Genomic DNA, 19,043 nt, shown 5'->3' with positions numbered 1-19,043 from the left:
TAAGAACTATGAGGAAAATAAAAGGGTTAGGGGACGTTGGTAAGAGGCTGGAAGGGGTTCCAACTTTGGATAGGGTGAACAGGAGACTCTCTCCCATGGGGTGACATATGAGCAGATCCCTGACGGAAAAGGAGTGAGCCCCAGGGCTACCCGGGGAAAAGTAGTCAACGAGTGGAGCCATCCCTGGCGCTGTATCTTCTTTCCATAGTTGTGCAGCAGGGGCCAATGAAGACATCACGCAAAAACGAAAGAAACCATTAGTAGCGCCTGGCTTTACCTTAAGTACTTAGACATCACCCAGGACCAGCTCAGGACCCGAGACCTGACTAGGTTCCACCCTGAGTACTTAAGACGTCAGATCTTAACTAATTTGACTCGTGATTACAACGAACACAGATTTCCCGTTGTTTCCACTCTGGTCGCAGACCAGCTCATCGGGAGATGATCCCGCCCCCTCAGGTATGGGCACGCCCCAAAAGGCACTGGACTCCTTCTCCTCCCAGTCCGCGAGGCGCACAATTCTCAAACGAGAGAAAGGCGGGATTTATCCCTTCTCATCCCGGTAGGCACCCCCTTTTGCTTCAAAATACCCTTGGCCTTTGCTCCTAATCCGCTCTGTCCAATAGGAGTGACCCCGCCTCCTACGGCCAAGACCCCGCCCTTCTCCCTCAACACCCCGCCCTTCTCTCTCAAGACCCCGCCCTTCTCTAACTACATTTACTGAAGAGGCTGAGCGTCAACGATAGGCCTGCGAGTTGGAGACTTTTTTTCTTAAAAAAAAACTAGTTACCTAATTGGTTGTGGCTTACGGCCGGCTTCTCGCACAGTGGGACGACCCGGAAGTGTTTCCCACAGCGCCTGGCCGCGTGGGTTCGTCTCTCGGGAGTTCCGTGTGTGTATTACTGTGACCGCCGCGATGACCAAAATAAAGGCAGACCCCGACGGGCCCCAGGCTCCGGCGGAGGCGTGCTGCAGTGAGCGCACTTACCACGAATTGCTGGTCAACCTGAACCCCATCGCTCAGCCCCTCGCCTCTCGCCGCCTCACGCGGAAGCTCTACAAGTGCATCAAGAAAGGTACTGCGGCCGCCCGGGCGGTCAGGAGCGCGGGGGGTGGCGCGAGGCCCCGGGCTGACTCTAATGTCGTTGCAGCCGTGAAGCAGAAACAGATTCGGCGCGGCGTGAAGGAGGTTCAGAAGTTTATCAACAAAGGCGAAAAAGGGTAAGGCACCTCCTTCCCGGCGGGTCCTCGCATTTCTAAACGGTAAACTTGGTAGGTGCTTGGTAAAAGCCAGGTAGACTGACTCAGGCTAGTATAAGAAGATAGTAAAGCAATCAGTCCATAGTGGCTAAGACACTTGCCTGCTAACCAGATGGCTGGCGGTTTAAACCCACCAGCCACTCCTCGGAAGGAAGGTTGGGCAATCCGTAGTGATACTGCCTCGGAAACCCAAGGAGGGGTCGCTATGAGTGGGGTTTGACTCGACGGCACATAACAACAACAACAACAAAAGCAATCAGTAAACTCCACTCAGTACAGAAGTATTGAGCTCAGAAGGAAGTCGTGGGCAAAGTGAATTCCAGAGAGGAGCTAATCATGTCGTATTGTCCAATTAGAGTAGACGACCCTCCCACTTCATTTATTCAGCCACTGTTTATTGAGGGTTTTGTCAAGCACCCGGCTATGAGGATGCAATGACATTGAGCAAATAATCAGAAAGTGATTACAAATTGTGATAACCATGAGGGAAAGTACATTGAGAATGACTTCATTCCCCGTATTTTCTTGCATTTATCAGCGTCTGAAATTAGTATTGACATTTTTATTGCCAGTACGTCCCACACAGGCCAGACCATAATAAGCTCCGGGACAGTAGAGCCCCACTCTGCTTTATCCCCAGTGGCTGGCACATTATGAAAGGGGCTCTGGTGGTGTGGTGCCTAAGGCATTTGACCGTTAACCAGAAGGTTGGCAGTCAAACCTACCAGTCACTCTGCGGAAGACTAGGCAGTCTACTTCCGTAAAGATTTACTGCCTGGGAAACCCAATGGGGGTTGCCATGAATTGGAATCAACCCCATGGCAGTGGGTTTGAGGTTTTTTTGTTTCTGGCACATTATAGGTGCTTAAGAAATAACACTGAGGGACTTGCAGCACAATTGGGATTCTGACCTAGTTTGACCTTGAAGGATAGGGCTGTGCATCAAGGAGTTTGATTTGTGCTAAGATTGAAGATGGAGGGACTAATTAAGTTTTAAGCGGGGGAAGGAAGAAGGTGGTTCTACCCAGAAGGGGCTTGGTCAAAGGCCCAAGCACAGGAGAGGTGGTGGTAGGCAGAGGCCCTGCTGTCTTGTGGGGCCTGTGAACCAAGGTAAGGCTCTTTGGGGGCCATTGAAGGGTTAAAGCCAGGGACTGTGACATGATTATATTTATGCCTTAAGAATACTTTTCAGTTGAAGGAAGAAAGGATTAGACAGGCAAGAGTAGATTTGGGAAAACTCAGAAAGGAGGCTACTGTAATCCAGAAAAGGTGAGGGACATTTTGATTAGTTGCGATGGAGAACATGAAAGTGGGTGGATTAGAGAGTTTAAGATGTAGAGTGAGGCAGTACTGATGGTGTCTGGATTTTGTCTTGCTCAGCCAAAGAGATGGAAAGCCCCATTCAGTGAGAGAGTGAACAGTGAAGGACGGCCAGGTTTGTGTGGGAAGATCACAAGTTTAGTTTTAGAGGGCTTTTTTTAGGTACCTTTGAGATACATATCCCTGGTCCCCAAGGCCCCTCAGCAGAACTGTCGAACAGACAGATGGCCATATGGGCTTGGAGCTTGAAAGAGAGGGGGCCAGGCTGGAGAGAACAGACATGAGTTGTCAGCACTTAGATAGCGGTTGATGTCATGGGTGTGGATGCTTCAGCCAGGGAAAGGGGATTGAGAGAAAAAGGCAGCCGAGGACCAGGCATTGGGGAACATCAACACTTAAAGGAGGAGGAGCAGCCTACAAAAGTGAGGACAAGACCCATGAGAACACAGAAGCATTTTGGACCAAGGCTTCTTGAGTCTGCCTGTTACCCATTCTGGGAGAAAGGAATCTCCTTTCTGTGTCTTCAGGCCTTCTGAGGCCCTTGCTGAGAGCCACAAGACAGCTGGGAACCCCGGGGATGCCCTCAGTGGTTCTCATCACTCGTAGGATAGAGTCCCATTCCAGGTAGCCCACAGCCCTGTATTATATGATGCCAGCCTGCTTCTTCCAGCCTTAAATGCTTTCCTTATCTCCAGTACACTGCCCCACCATCGATGCCTGACAGAGCCTTTTTTTTGGGGGGGGGGGGGCGGCGTTCCAAAGATAGCTGAGCACTAACTCCTTGGGGTCCCTTCCGCACTTCACCTTTCCTGGCACTACACTACTTGAAAGGAGCCCTGGTGACGTAGTGCCTAAGGCATTTGACTTCTAACCAGAAGGCTGGTGGTTCAAACCCACCAGCCACTCTACTCTGCAGAGGGAAGACTGAGCAATTTACTTCCGGAAAGATTTACCGCCTCAGAAACCCAATGGGGTTTGCTATGAGTCGGCGACTCGATGGCAGTGAGTTTGGTTTGATATACACTACTTGGTGGCATAAATATTGGTGCTGCCATATCAGCTTCTCCTACTGCTCAGTAACTCTTAAACTTTCTTACATCAGAGATAACTTTTGAAATTGTGGTTAAAAAAAAATGACCATTTCCTCAGAAGAATGTAGTCACTCCATTACACAATTTTGCACCTACCTTCAGAGGTCTACATTACCACATGAATAACTGGGCTCCTTGAGGGCAGTGCTCATTAAGTGCTGCAGCTAGACATGCAGATTGGGTTTTTATTTGTCTCTGTACACCGCCCCCTCCCCCCCAGCCTAGAGGCAGCAAAAGACAAAAAGGAAGGAAAGAAATGACCATGATTTCTTTAATTTCAGGATCATGGTTTTGGCAGGAGACACACTGCCTGTGGAGGTATACTGCCACCTTCCGGTTATGTGTGAGGACCGGAATTTGCCTTATGTCTATATCCCCTCTAAAACGGTAAGAAGCACATAAACTTGGCAACGTTGGTCAGCACTGGGGAGGGGTAGCCTAGTGGGAAAGAACATAAGCTCTGTAGTGAAGACAGGCCTGGGCATTCTTAGCTCTGCCACTGCCTTGTTGGGGGTGCAGTAAGTTACCTCTGTACTTCTGCTTCCTCCCTGTCAAGCAGGAGAATGAAAATGGAAGATGTGCATGAATGTGCTTTATAAATGGAAATGGTGCCCGTGTTTTAGCCCTGTTAGATGGATGCTCAGGGCCGGTTTTTAGGGAGCTACAGCTGTCTTTATCCTTCCATAGCGGGGACCAGGTCTGAGGCCATGGGGTGGGAGGGAGCCAGAAAGCACAGGCCCTGCCCAAGAGGGCAACCCTGCCAGGCCCCAGACCAGTCACTGTAGCTTTGGGGGAAATGTAGGCCTAACATTGCTAGACTGGCTTGAAAGTTTGTTGAGTTTAAATGATGGCAAACCATATGAAACGTTTTAAATATAATGTGGGCCCAGCAGAAACTGTCTGGACCAGATTAGGCCCTTCATCATTGTCCTTCATTTTATGACTCCTGGCATACAAATTGTGTAGCAATTTTTTCCCAAACAGCCTCTCTTTCTCTGTAGGACCTGGGAGCTGCTGCTGGCTCCAAGCGCCCTACCTGTGTGATAATGGTCAAGCCCCATGAAGAGTACCAGGAGGCCTATGACGAGTGCTTTGAAGAGGTCCAAGCCCTGCCCCCACCTCTGTGAAGGACTGGGGCAGCAACTTGGCACCTGCTCTGGAAGCTGCTGGGCGGCGGTCAGGCTGCCTACACTCCCAGCATCTTCCCGATTGCCTGAGGCATGTGTTCTTCTCAAGCAGCTCCAACAGTTATTTCATGAGGATAAAGCCAGCATCTTCTCAATCAGTAGTTTCCTGTTGAGCTTACATGAAGACAGTTCCAAGAATTTTGTGTGGAGGAAGTAAATGCTAAGACTTAAATGTGATTCTGTGGGTGTTTTTTTTAAAGCAGCAGCTGCTGGTGGGGCCAAGGAGATGGTGGGCAGGAAATAGCGGAAGCGTCTGCTCTCACAGAGACCCTGAAGGACTCTAAGATGGTTTAGTGTTCAGCTTGGCTGCCCAAGTCTGGGTGCTTGGGCTTAAACTGAGGATGGATTTTTTTGCTGCCCACCCAGAGCTCCAAGTATGGAGCTGACAGCTGCAAGGTAAGGTGGCAGATCCCAGTGCCCATTTCACATAAATCTGCAGCCCCAATGTCAAAGGATACCCTTATTCTGCTTTTCTTCCCTCAAGAGCATTAAATGTCACTGTGAAACTTAAGGAAGCAGTTTCAACCCCCTATGGTAAATTTTAAATAGGGATATGAAGTTAAATACAAAACCCCCGGCTACTTCTCCTGTTCAGCATAATGAGCCCTGATAATCGGATCCCTTAAGACATTTTAGACTTAAGGTCTCCTTATGGTCAAAGGCCCAAGGCAGGACTTGGTACACATAGTGACCAATTCTCAAGGACACTGGAGTAAACTGGAAAGAGTCTGGGCTTGAGTATCAGTTCTGGTTTAAACTCCAAGCTCTCTCCTTTGTAAGCTGTTAAGCCCTGCTGTGCAAGTCACTTCATCTTCCTAAATCCTCCCCACACCAACTGATAATACCTTGCTCTGAGTCAAGCATCTTCCAGGTGTTCCATTAAAGCCTCTGGCTTCTACTTTGTTTATGACCTATGGACAATGCCTCAGGCTATTATTTCTTCTCCAACCAGAGATGCAAGTTGGGTTTTTTCTGCCTGAGCACTGGCCCACTATGCTCCCTCCACAGCTGCAACCAGGTCATGCCAGAACCTTGTGGAAAGTAGATGTATGAAGCTAAGGGCAGGAGAGGAGAGATAAGGAGAAGGCTGCAAATGTATTTACTCAAAGTTATAAAACAGTGAAATTCAGCTCACATTAAGACTATTTACAGTGGGAGATGGATACATACAGTTGTGTTGTACAGTGGGAGGAGGTGGCCATAGCTGTGTACCCGTGGGCTGCAGGCTGGAGTGGACATGGTAGCGTTGGCATGGCAGTAACAAATATGGCTGAGGGTGGGCAGAGATGAGATGTTTGCTGATGACCAAGTCCTTTGCTACTCTGTCAGTTGCTACTAAGTCAACAGCAGATATAAACAGGGAGGGACAAAGTAGGACACAGACCACTGGCATCTGCCTTCCTTGCCAGCAGAGAAGCCAGCTGCCAAGTATAAGGTGGGCCCCTCCCTGAGGGAGCCCTCCTCAGCCAGTTGCTCTAAAATGAATGTAAACCAGAGGCCAACCACCCAATCAAGGCCAATCAAGGCTCAGGTGAAAGGCCCTTCAACAAAATTCCTTCCAGGCAGGACTCAGAAGATGATGCGTTTCCCATCTGCTGGGTTCTGTTCCATAGGACAATATGGACACTTCAGCCTGCAAAGGGAGGAGAACCAAGGAGTTCTCAGGGACCAGCAAGCAGGACAGCCACCTGAGGGAGAGCCAACCATGAGGCACTTACTTTCCTCCATTAATGAGCTTGTTGAGTGCATCTCGGGAGATCACATGACCACAGATGAGCTTAATGGGAGGATTGGAGTCTGATGTCTGCTGGCGGAGGATGGGGCAAGCAAACACTGAGTGGTACCAGCACTTCATGCCAAGTTCGATCTCGATCTGTGGAGGCCAGGCACGGGTGATTCCCACATCCTGTCCTAGCTGTCCGCCCCAAGTCCCTTTTGCCCACAACCCCTGCTAGGCCTCACCGGCAACTCATCTTTGTGACTCCAGACACCGGTGCACTGCCTCTGTTCAATCACAGCTTTGATGTTCATCAGCACAGGCAGGGCCACACAGCCAGAGGCAAAGCTGCCGGGACAAAGAGCAGGGGCTGAGTCAGCCAGCTCTCAGAAGCCCAGCAGACACAAGAATCCACAAACCCTATCGTCAGCAGGTGACTTGGGCCTGGGGTCTAAAGTGGCCTAAGATCAAATCTGTCTTTGAGAATCTTATCACTTACAAAGTGCCACATACATAGTTATGTGTATCCAACGCTAGACGATAATTCTAATGCACCCCCAAATTTGAGCACTTATAGGAAAAACAAAAGGAAAATCCAAAACACTCAAAAATCCTTGGTATGACTGAGGTCCAGCCTGCCTGTAGGACTTACCTGCTGTTGTCACCCAGAACCTCTGTCACATTAGTATCTAGGGCAGCCAGGAATGGGTAAGGGAGGTAGGTAGGGGAGCCTGCTGGCTGGAACATGGATGGTAAATACTCTGCAATGCATTGGGCAGGGCTGTACAACATGGAACCATCCTTCTCAAGCACCATTCTAAAACTTGAGTGCATGTTAACAAGTTAAATGACAGTGGAGGCTCATCATACTAGAGTGGGGTAGGATCTTAAGATTCCAGTCATTCTAAGTAAAATGCCCCCACGATAAGTATCTGCTGTGGTGGAGTATGTGGCTGTGGAGTCAGATCCAGTTGCCCTTAATTTCCCATGAGACCTTAGGCAAGTTAGTCCCATCTTGAGCCTTGTTTCCCCATCTGTAAAAAGAGGGTAATAGTGCCTCTGACTCCTACAGTCATAGTGAAATTGTGAGAGAGGAGTATTAATGTAAAAAAGCCTTTAAGCCACAGCTCTAAAACATTACTCAGTCTTCTCTGAAGGAAAGTGGTGTTTTTTAAAGATGTGGTGAGTATGGGGGCACTGCAGGAGGTTCTTGCAGGAATCCAGGGTAAGATGTAGGAGAAGCAGAGACCTACTGCAAGAGACCTAACAAAATGAGAACACTGGCCTCCCAGTGGCCTCATGGGGACTCCAGGCTACAAATCTTCATCGCAGCTTCTGTGTCTATAAAATCAGGTAATTCCAATCTCCAAGAATGATTAAGAGTCAAAGTGGGTCTGTAGAAGCAATAAGCACCAAGCCTGGCACACAGCAGTCTCTGTAAAATCTTCCTTCTGCACCCTCCCGTTTTTGCTGCCCCAACAGGACTGGGTGGTACCTGACGCTGAGTGGGGATTCTACGGAAAGCCCCAGCAGGGAACAAGCATCCCGGGTGAAGGTCTCACAGATCTCGGCCCAATGGCTATTGTCCAAGAGGTGGCAGTAGGGCGACTTCTCCAAGCCCAGCCGCAGGTACACTAGGCTGCCCATCATCACCTGGATCTCTACAAGGCAACCAGGGTGGCAGCTCAGGGTGGGGCCCAAAGCCAGCCTTTCCCACCAGGGTCAGTGCCCATTCCCTGAGGGTGGCAGGGCTGCTGTTAACAGATGGAGCCCTCAGGCAGAACTGGTTTTCCCAAAAATCCGGTGGGGAGGTGGCATCTAGGGGCTTCCTCACCTCGGAAAGGGAGGCAGAATGGGTACCACTAGTGGCCTGCTCATATGAGACAAGGACAGGCATTAACCAACAGAATTGCACACCCCATTCTCAGGTCTCCCCATCTTGAGTGCCTCCAGGAGCAAGTATGAGGTTGGCACTCATATCTTTTTTTCTCTAACAAGACCTCAGGGTCAGCAATTTCAGGAGGAGGCAGCAGTATCTAGCTATAGAATTTAAGAATATTTGCTTGTTTTTCATACTTATTTTTGAATGAAATTTAAAGTAATATATAAGAGTGGAGCTAAAGAAAAACAGTAACAGTGTGGGTAGTTAAACTAAACCAAACTAAAACCACAGCCACTGAGTTGATTCTGACTCCTAGTGACCTGTTAAGACAGAGCAGAACTGTCTCATAGGGTTTCTAAGGCTTTCAGTCCATGGAAGCAGACTGCCTCATCATTCTCCCGGGGAGTGGCTGGTGGATTTGAACCACTGACCTTTTCATTAGCAGCTGAATGCTTTGACCACTACACTATCAGGGTTCCTTTGCGTGGGTGGTTATTACTGGTGAAAGACTTAAATGACAGGTTTGTGAAATCCTGGTGTCAAGGAAGAGGGCTGTCAAGGACGCTGCAGAGGAGGTGGTTGAGATGAATCTAAGAAAACGGGCAGGAACTTTCTAGGCAGAGAAAGGCATGTGCTAAAGCAAATTAGTGTAAGGTCCTGGCATGATGTGGGCACTGGGAGAAGTCTGGGGTGGGTGTTTGTGTATGGCAGGGCACTGGAGATGCAAGTGGCCTGAGAGTAAGCTAAAAAGATGTGGAGGAGGCAGACAAGAAAGGAGCTTGAGTTCACCTTACAGACCATGAGGGGCCAAGGAGGTTTCCAGGTAGGGAGGGCATCTCAGTGACTATAGCCCCACGTGGGGGCGGGACTGACAACCCGACAAACCTGCTAGAGCCAGCAGCTCCAACCCCCTCATCCACACCCACCCTGGCACCTGGCACCTACCACGCTGATGTAGCCGAGCAAAGGGCTGGAAGTGCCGGGCGTAGCTGAGGGCCTCCAGCTGCTTCTCAGGGCCACCTGCCAGGAGGCGGATGAAGTGCAGGCGGTGCAGCTTGAACTCCAGGGAGCTGTTGAGCTCCAGTAGGCGCTGCCTGTGGGAGACGGCCCATCTGGGAAGAAACAGGCCAGTTTAGAGCTGGTGGCAGAGCCAGGAGCTGAGAAGTGGGCTCCCAAAGTCTGTGTGAGGCCCCTGGAGGCATGTCAGGTTACATCTGGGTGAAAAGAAAACCATGACAAGCCTGTCCCTTGGGAATCAGGGTACAGCAGCAAAGGCAGAAGGTGATTTTCTAGGCAGAGCAGCCACTGGCCTACCCCAAGGGCCTCCTTACTCCAAGGCAGGGCCTAGGTCTTGTTCGTGCAGAGCTTCCAGGATTCGATTCAATTCCAGGAAAGGCTGCTTGAAGTCCAAATCCACATTCAGTGTTGATTCCTATAGGGGGAAAGAGACCCCACCACTGGAGGGCAGTGTTTCCAGAATTCTCTGCTTTCCATGTGATAAATCCTCATCTGTCTCCATGACAGGTTGAAGAAAGCAGGATTTGCATCAGGTGTCGTTTGGGCCCTCTCATCCCCATGTTAGTTCTGGGGAGCCAGAGTGCTGCATGCTGGGCTTCCCCAAATGTGACCTGCAAAGCCTACCCACCTCTGCAGTGCCAGAGATGAGTCCAGACCCTACACTGAGGAAAATGGTGAGAAGATGATGCCCCTCCCTGTCAGTTCCTTGCTAGTCTTCATGATCACATTAAAGGGAAGTCTCGTTGCCTGCCAGTGTGTCCTTAACACCTGACAACTGTGACTGTCTCTTTTTACTAAGTTCATTTTTAATAAAAGGGATAGTAAAGAGATATTTCAGTATCATGCCTGAACTTGGGACCCTGACTGGCAATCAACTCTAGAAATTAATAACTATACTTTATTTTCATCACATACACACATATGCATATGTGTGTGTGTGTGTGTGTGTACATACACATACAGAGAGAGATACAGATTTTTTTTTTAGGGTTTACCTTTATGGCAAAAAGAAACTGATTTCCTGTCTAAAATAAAGGGACTACATTAGACTGAAGGTGAAGGAATCCCTGAATCTATTCCCTGTAAATAACTTTTAAGCCCTGAACTGAAACTATCCCACAAAGTCATCTTTAAATGAAACAAGCTGGTTCATTTAATAAAGAATGTTCATCTTGAACAATGTACTCTTTTAAAGAATTATCTGTATGAGATTATATGGACAAGGCTAACTCTAAAACACAGACAAGAACTTTAAGGAGCAAAGAGTTTAAGTTAATAGTGGTGAAACAACAGGGACAGAGATAAGAAGAATGGTGACACAATGTGAAGTATGTAGCTACTGTCAATTAACTGTACATGTAAAATTTGTTGACTGGGTATATGTTTTGTTGTGTATTTTCACCAAAAAAAAAGAAAAGAAAAACGGACTTAATTCGTGGTTCAGTGGTAGAATTCTCGCCTTCCATGCAAGAGACCTGTGTTTAATCCTTGCCAGTGTGTGTCATACATAGCCACCACCTGTCTGTCAATAGCGGCTGGTGTGTTGTTACGATGCTGAATAGGATTCAGTGGAGCTTTGAGACTAAGAGAGACTAGGAAGAAAAGCCTGGTGATCTACTTGCGCAAATCAGCCAGTGAAAACCTTAAGGACCAGAACAGTTGTGCATGGGGGTCACCCTGAGAAGGGGGCTGACTTGATGGCAACAAACAACAACAATTTAAAGAAAACTATCAGGTAAAAGCAACATAGACAGGTCCTCTCCACACCTCCCCTGGCCCAGCATTACCTGGCACAGCTCCTCGGCGACACTGAGCATGCCCTGCTGGTACAGGTGCTCTACAATGGCCATCTGCAGGATCTGCTGCTGCTTCTCCCGTGAGTCCCACACTGCATCGGAGACTACACCACAAATCTCAGAGTCAAAGTTCTAACGAGGATGAGAGACAGGGCCCTGTGACTGGGGTGCTCACAGCTGCCTACTAGTTCCAGTACAGCCCCGCATACATCTTTGACCCCAGGTCTGGGGCCACCCACATGCTCACCCTGTCTATGGCTTTGCCCACTCTGGACACACTGCTGTGAATGTCCTTGTGGTCTGAAGCCAGTTTCTGCACGGTGTCTTTGATCTTCCGGCAGCACTGGGACATCACCAAGGAGAGGGTAGCTGAGAGAGGTGTACCCTGGAGGGCTGCAGAGAAACAATGGCATTGAGTCAGGGCACAGAGGTTGACCACAGCACCCCTTCCACTGCAGGCCTTGTCTTTGCTTCCTCTAACTGCCAGCCTGGGAGGAAGCCCTAACTCAGGAGTAAAATACCTAGAATTGGTTCTATTCTACTTTTTTAACTGCATGACTTAGGATAACCCAGTTCTCTCTGAGCCTTCATTTTCTCATCTGTAAAATTGGGGGTAATACTACCAGCCATAGAGACTGTCGTGATGGTTTGGGACCATGGGTGGTGCAAAAGGTTAAGCACTTAACCACTAACCAAAAAGTTGGTAGCTCAAAGACACCTAGAGGCACCTTGGAAGAAAGACTTGGTGATGGGCTTCCAAAAAGTCACAACTGCTGAAAATCCTATGGAGTAGTTCTACTCTGCACACATGGGATCATCATCAGTTGGAATTGACTAGATGACAACTGATTTGTTAAGTGAGAGGGTTAAGTGAGAGCACTGATGGTTCAATGGCAGGAATCTTGCCTTGCAGGCACCTCATGTACATCCATCACTCGTGTGCCAGTGGAGGCCTGTATGTTGCTGTGACGCTGAACAGGCTTCACCAGACTATGACAGACTAGAAAAAAAGGCCTGGAAATCTACCATCCTATGGATCACAATGGTCAAGATTCTCACTGTGCATGGAGTTGCCATGAGTTGAGCACTGACTCAACAACAACTAACAACAACAACATGGGTTAAGTACTTCAGATATATGAACTCATTTAATCCTCACCAGCACACCATACAGTGGATAATCTTAGAATCCCACTTCTTTAGCTGAGGAGAGTGAGGTACCATGATGCTAAACTGGCCCAGGACACACAGCAGTAACTGATAGATCTAAAGCCAGTGTTTCTCATCACCATGCTGGACTGACCCATATTATCTTCAGTGAGATAATGGATGTAAAATGGCTTTGAACCATAAGGCATTATCCCCACATGAATATCTCTTATTAACTAAAGGATACAGCCAGGCTGGAGTTGGCCAGGGAAGCTCAGGGTCATTTCTGGCTCAGAATGCCAGGCCTAAAGTCTGTCAGTAAAGGCTTGGGCCCCGGTGGCCAGGCTGACACACATAGGGCCTGGAGGAGAGGAGGGAGATAGGGTGCCATCTCTTCTTCTGGTCCAGAACCTATGTACCCTTCAGATGGTAGCATCTTGTTGCATGGAAGGGCACAGGACCCAAGGGGGCCAGTAAGCATCTCAGCTCTGAGAATGGAAGTCTTGGAAGAGAAAGGATCTTTCTGCCAGCCTGCTAAAAACATATAAAATGTGAACTGGAGCTGCTAGGGCATCATGGCACCTTGATGAGAAGCCACCATGAGTAAAAGCCTTATGATGTTGTTGTTGTTGTTATGTGCTGTCGGGTCAGACCTGACTCATAGTGACCCTCCTTAGGTTTCCAAGGCAGTATCACTACGGAAGTAGATTGCCCAACCTTCCTTCTGAGGAATGGCTGGTGGGTTTGAACAGCCAGCCTTCTGGTTAGCAATCAAGTGCCTTAGGCACTATGCTACCAGAGCTCCAAAAAAAGCCTTATAGAGGAATAAAAAGATTCAGGGTACCAGGTAGTACCTGGATGCAGGTGGGCCTGTACACTCAGTTATGTGAGCTAACGAATCCACCCTCATTAGTTTGTTTGCCAGTCTAAGCTGAGTTTCTACCATTTGTAACTGAATGAGAACTGACAAATACAAATAGGAGGCATTTGTTCACCTACTCAAGGGAGACAGGGCAGAAATCCAACTGCATTCCACCCCCAGCATCAGCACTGGCCTGTGAAACCCCAGATACCACTCACTCCTCACCATTGCTGAGCACGCAGAGAGGTACACTGTGCTCGTTCCCTGGCTACATCCTCTTTAGGACAAAGTAACCACCTCTCAAGAAAACAAAGCCTTTTAACCTAGAAATTCCCAAGTCCTCATCTCACAAGGACCCCACTATCATTAATTCAGCAATTCCATGTCTGAGAAGACACAGTCTCCCTGTAAGCACACTGCAGCCAAAACACAGTATCTATTATCCAGGAGCACAGACAGCTGCAAATGAATGCTTCTGACCAGCAAGAGAAAACCATTTTTACCTCAGGCAGCTAACAGATGCCATCAAAAGCAAGGAAACCAGGGCATTTACTGCAACACAGCACAACCACAGAATGGAATGTTGGGCAGCAGCCATTAGCAAGAATGAGGCAGAACTCCATGTGCTGATGTAGAACAAGCTCCACTTTTTTAAGGGGGGGGGGGAATCCTTTAAGGTACAGGAAGTATGTATTTTATGCTACCTTTTGTGTTTTTGAAAAATAGAGGATGACCATACAGGATCAAATTGACAATAGCAACTCAAAAGATTAGATGGAACCTGAGGGGGCAGTGAGGGTGAGAATGGTTTTTACAACTTGAAGAATATAATCAATGTCACTGAATTGTACATGTAGGAATTATTGCATTGGTATGTTTTGCCATGTGTATTCTCAAGAAGCAAAAAAAAAAAAAAAAAAAAGAGGGTAAAATAGACACCTATACATATCCTTGGGAGCTCTGGTAGCATAGTGGCTAAGGCACTTGACTGCTAACCAGAAGGCTGGCAGTTCAAACCCACCAGCCACTCTTCGGAAGGAAGATGGGGCAATCTACTGCCGTAATGATACTGCCTCGGAAACCCAAGGAGGGGTCGCTGTGAGTTGGGTCCGACTCGATGGCACATAACAACAACAACAACATACATATCCTTATGGTTTGCACAGATGCTATCTGTAAGGGCACCTGAGAAACTGGGGACAAGGGTAGCTTTTAGGAAGGGACACTTAGGAACTGGGAGACAGTGTGAAAGGGAGATCCACTTTTCATTGTAAATCTTTATGAACTTGAAGTTTTTTCTATGTGCATGCGTTCTTTAAAAATAAATATTAAAAAATAAAACTAGTAGATTTGTATTTTCTCAGTGGTATGGGGGTATAGCCATTTGAAAATATTTACTATGTATTGAGCAAATGAGAGAATGTATTGATGATGTTGGGAGCCAGATTTCATACTGTTTTGAAGGGAGATATAACTATGGAATGAGTGAAGTCTGGGAAGAACCAACTGATATTGGATTGGAATTGGAGGTATCAGTATAAACTCATGGTTTGAGATAGGAAGATAGATAGGAAGTAAGAAAGAGAGAGTCTGTCTGCTAAAAGAACCTAGAAATAATGATATCATAGTAGCAACCAGATCTTTGTTTTATTCCCCATTAAAAGAACCAGGGATCCATGGAGAAAGGGACATCTTAGTGCCAGAAAGTAAAGAAGTGTTTTTTAAAAATATGATGGGAACATGCCAAAAGGACATAGGAAGGGACAGAATAATCTTTGAACAACTAGAGCTTCACATGCAAAAGAATGAAGTTGTACTCCTTACCTCACACCATATAGAAAAATTAACTCAAAATGGATCACTGACCTAAATATAAGAGTTAAAACTATATAACTCTTAGAAGCAAACAGGTGTGAATCATCAAAGCCTTAGATTACAGAATTTCTTAGATGTGACTTGAAAAGCATAAGTAACCAAAGAAAAAAGTAGATAAATTGGACTTCATTCAATTTTAAAATTAAAAATTTTTGTGCTTCAAAAGGTTCTATCAAGAAAGTGAAAGACGACAACATACAGAGTGGGAAAAAATATTTACAAATCATGTATCTGATAAGTATCCAGTATATAGACATTTTAAATAAGAACTCAGCAATAAAAAGAAATTAACCCAATTAAAAAATGGGCAAAGGACTTAAATAGATATTTCTCCAAAGAAGATCTACAAATGGCTAATAAGCACTTGAAAAGATGCTCAACATCATTACTTATTAGGGAAATACAAATCAAAACCACCATAGGACACCACTTCACACCCACTAGGATGGCTATACTCAAAAAGATAAACAAATAACAAGTGTTGACAAGAATGTGAAGAAATTGGAACCCTCATATATTGCTGGTAGGAATGGAAAAATGGTATAGCCGCTTTAGAAACTGGTTAGTAGCTCCTGAGAAAGCTAAACAGAGAACTACTATATAACCCAGCAATTCTACTTCTAGGTATATACCCAAGAGAATAAAAAATACACATCCATACAGAAACTTCAACATGCATGCTCATAGCAGCACTATTCACAATAGCCAAAAGAAACAACCCAAATGCCCATCAATAGGTACATGTTGTTGTTGTCGTAATATGCCATCAAAATGTTGTATATCTATAAAATGGAATATTATTTGGTCATGCTACAACATGGATGAACTCAGAAAACATTTTGCTAAGTGAAAGAAGCCAGACACAAAAGGTCACATACTGTATGATTCCATGTATATGAAATACCAAGAACAGGCAAATCTGAAATAGAAAATAAATAAGTGGTTATCAGAGGCTAGGGGAAAGGAAGAATGAAGAGTGATTGCTAATGGGTACATGGTTTCATTTTGGGGTGATGAATATGTTCTGAAATTAGATAATGGTGATGATTGTACAACTCTGTAAGTATACTAAAAGTAGCTAACCAGACACTTTAAAATTAGGGCAAATTTCATGTCAAATTTTAAAAAAAGGATGTTAAGAACCAGGCTGAAGAGGTTCCCTTTGGTCACATCTGGTACAATTTGAGCATCAAAATAAACCCACTGAATAAAATAAGAATCTGCAAGTATGAATTGACAAATAAATAAGGGAAAGCTCTTTCTTATAGTAGAATGCCAGCTAATAATGTACAAGGAAAGGTGGGGCAGGAAAAAAAACCACATCAAAACCCACTGCCATTAAGTCTATTCCAACTCACAATAACCCTCACGGGTTTCCAAGGCTATAAATCTGTACAGAAGTAGATTGCTTTATCTTCCTTCTGGGGAGCAGCTGGTGGGTTTGAACTGCCGACCTGGTTAGCAGCCAAATGCCTTATCCACTGTGCCACCAGAGCTAAACTGCAACCAGCATAACAGTATTTGATTCAGGCATGACTCATCAGGGATGTTACAATCAGTGGGTTGAAATTTGATGACAAGACATTTATATAGTCTCAAAGTATCTTGCCACAAATTACTTGTTAACTATAAAAGAAAAATATAGCAACTTTATGGTAGAGGAACCTGGCAGACATTGTCTTAACCAAGTGATCAAAGTTAAACATGGCTAATAGCTGAACAAGCCAACAGCATGTGCTTCCTAATACTATGAACTGAGAACACATCACTTAGGAATTACTCCTGCCAAAAATACAAAACCTGTATCTAATCGTGAGGAAGCACTGGACAAATCTAAATTGAGGGTTGTTTTGCAAAATAATTGACCTTAATGCTTCAAAATGTCACTATCACAGAAAGCAAAGGAGGGTAGGGGAAATGTCCTAGATTGAAAAACTAGAGAGACACGAGAAACTAAATGTAGTGTGCATGATCCTGAATTGGATCCTAAACCAGAAAATAAAATTAAATTGCTTTATTAAAATAATTGGGACAACAGCAAAATGAAATATGAGCTGTATTCATTAGATGACAATATTTTATCAATGTTTTATTTCTTGATTCTTGTATTTACACTATAGTTATGTAAAAGAAAGCCCTTAATCTTAGGATAGGAGCTCTGGTGGCGTAGTGCCTAAGGCATTTGACTGCTAACCAGAAGGCTGGCAGTTCAAACCTACCAACCACTCCTCAGAAGGAAGGTTGGGCAATCTACTTCCATAGTAATACTGGTTCGGAAACCCAAAGAGGGGTTGCTGTGAGTCGGATTAGACTCGACAGCCGTGAGTTTGGTTTTTAGTTTGATCTTAGGATATACACACTAAAGACTTAGGAGCAAAAGGACATGATACCTGCAACTTATTTCAAATGATTAAAAAAATAAAAGAGTACAAAAAACCTACCCATTGTCATCAAGTCAATTCTGACTCACAGTGACCCCCACAGGGTTTCCAAGGCTGTAAACCTTGATGGAAGCAGACTGCCTCATCTTTTTCCTACAGAGGGGCTGGTGGGTTTAGACCACCACCCTTTTGGTTAGCAGCCCAATGCCTTAACCACAATGCCACCAGAACTCCTTAATAGTATGCAAGAGGATGATAAAGCAAATATGGCAAAATGTTCAAAGTTGGTTAATATTTGAATATATGAAGATATATGTGAGTTTTTTGAACTACTCTTGGGACTTTTCTGTAAGTCTGAAATTATTTTATAATGTTTAAAAAATAGTTCAAAAAGCTAAATGAAAACAAAATGTAAATAAAAATAACCTCAAGTAAACTAATAATGTTTGTTGGCTTTTGAAATAGCTCAGAGACTTCCATTATTCCCCTTTGAGGAAGCCTAGGGATCCATGTGCCAATGTCCCAACCATTATCCTTCCAGAACCCTGTCACCAGGTGGCCTCCAAGTCTGTTAGATGTACAGTATGGCTGGTAACGGGCTCTTGTGGGGAAGGACACCCACCTGCGCTGGCCAACTCAGCCCTCAGCTGGCCCACGTAGTGTAGCAGCTCCTCCAGGCTCTGCTCGCAGTGCTGCCCATAGGTGAGGAACTTCTGCAGGACCTTGTCCAGCTCCCTCTCCACACATGCACACTGCTCCATGGTGGCCTCAGCCTGGAACACAGTGGTCAGCTGTGTCAGACCTGCACAGTGTGGGGGGCTCTCTCATACTGTGTCCTCATGAGGCCAGTATATCAATGCTGCCCAAATTCCCCTGCTTAAAACATCTGTCCACATGCTACACAAAACATTGTTCCACTTCCTACTTTGGCGAGTAGTGACTGGGATCTTAAAAGCCTGCAAGCAGCCATCTAGATGCAATAATGGGTCTCTCCTCATCCAGAGCAAAGAAGAATGAAGAAAATCAAAGATTCATGGAAACAATTAGTCCTAGTGACTGGTACCCCATGCAATCCTCAGCCTATACAACTATGAGACCAGAAGAACTAGATGGTGCCCAGCTACCACTGTCAACTACTCAGAGGGGGATCTATGTAGGAAATCCTGGATAGAGAGGGAGAACAATGTGGAACAAAACTCAAAATCACTTGGAAAAAAAAAAGGGGGACTAAGTTTGCTGGTCTGATAGAGCCTGGTGGAACCACTGAGACTATGGTCCCTAGCTGCTCTTCAGGTCTGGAATTGAACCCACACCTGTGGCTTCCAGCCAAACAAAAGATAGGCATATGAGTTGAACATTTACCTGAGGTAGATATACTCCCTGGAGAGAACAATCATGGGAGAAAGAAGGGCTGTTTATGCACAGGGAGACAGCTCAGGGGGCAGGAGTGCATGGAGTGATGGACACAGGGAAGAGGTAACTATCGGGAAGAAGTGGAGGGGAGCT

At 46.0% G+C, this 19,043-nt stretch overlaps 2 protein-coding genes across 2 annotated transcripts; one reads left to right on the top strand and one right to left on the bottom strand.

The window, feature by feature from the left end:
- Positions 1-916: 916 nt before the first annotated feature.
- NHP2 (NHP2 ribonucleoprotein) lies at positions 917-4,798 on the top strand. The gene is made up of 4 exons (XM_007952972.2): positions 917-1,076; positions 1,152-1,221; positions 3,953-4,058; positions 4,673-4,798. The coding sequence occupies exons 1-4, from the start codon at positions 917-919 to the stop codon at positions 4,796-4,798; spliced, it is 462 nt and encodes a 153-aa protein (XP_007951163.1).
- Positions 4,799-6,427: 1,629 nt separating this feature from the next.
- Positions 6,428-18,304, bottom strand: RMND5B (required for meiotic nuclear division 5 homolog B). The gene is made up of 9 exons (XM_007952971.2): positions 18,160-18,304; positions 11,518-11,663; positions 11,262-11,402; positions 9,789-9,889; positions 9,403-9,569; positions 8,071-8,236; positions 6,821-6,923; positions 6,577-6,731; positions 6,428-6,491 (listed from the first exon to the last, which is right to left on the bottom strand). Exons 1-9 carry the CDS (start codon positions 18,296-18,298, stop codon positions 6,428-6,430), a joined length of 1,182 nt encoding a protein of 393 aa, XP_007951162.1. The 5' UTR covers positions 18,299-18,304.
- Between the last annotated feature and the right edge of the window lie 739 nt (positions 18,305-19,043).

The sequence above is a fragment of the Orycteropus afer genome, unplaced genomic scaffold (genome assembly GCF_000298275.1).
Source record: "Orycteropus afer afer isolate SDZICR_OR568_19922 unplaced genomic scaffold, OryAfe1.0 scaffold00366, whole genome shotgun sequence".
Taxonomy (NCBI): domain Eukaryota; kingdom Metazoa; phylum Chordata; class Mammalia; order Tubulidentata; family Orycteropodidae; genus Orycteropus; species Orycteropus afer.
Note: the sequence above shows the minus strand (reverse complement) of the source record. Positions and strands in the feature narration are given on the sequence as shown.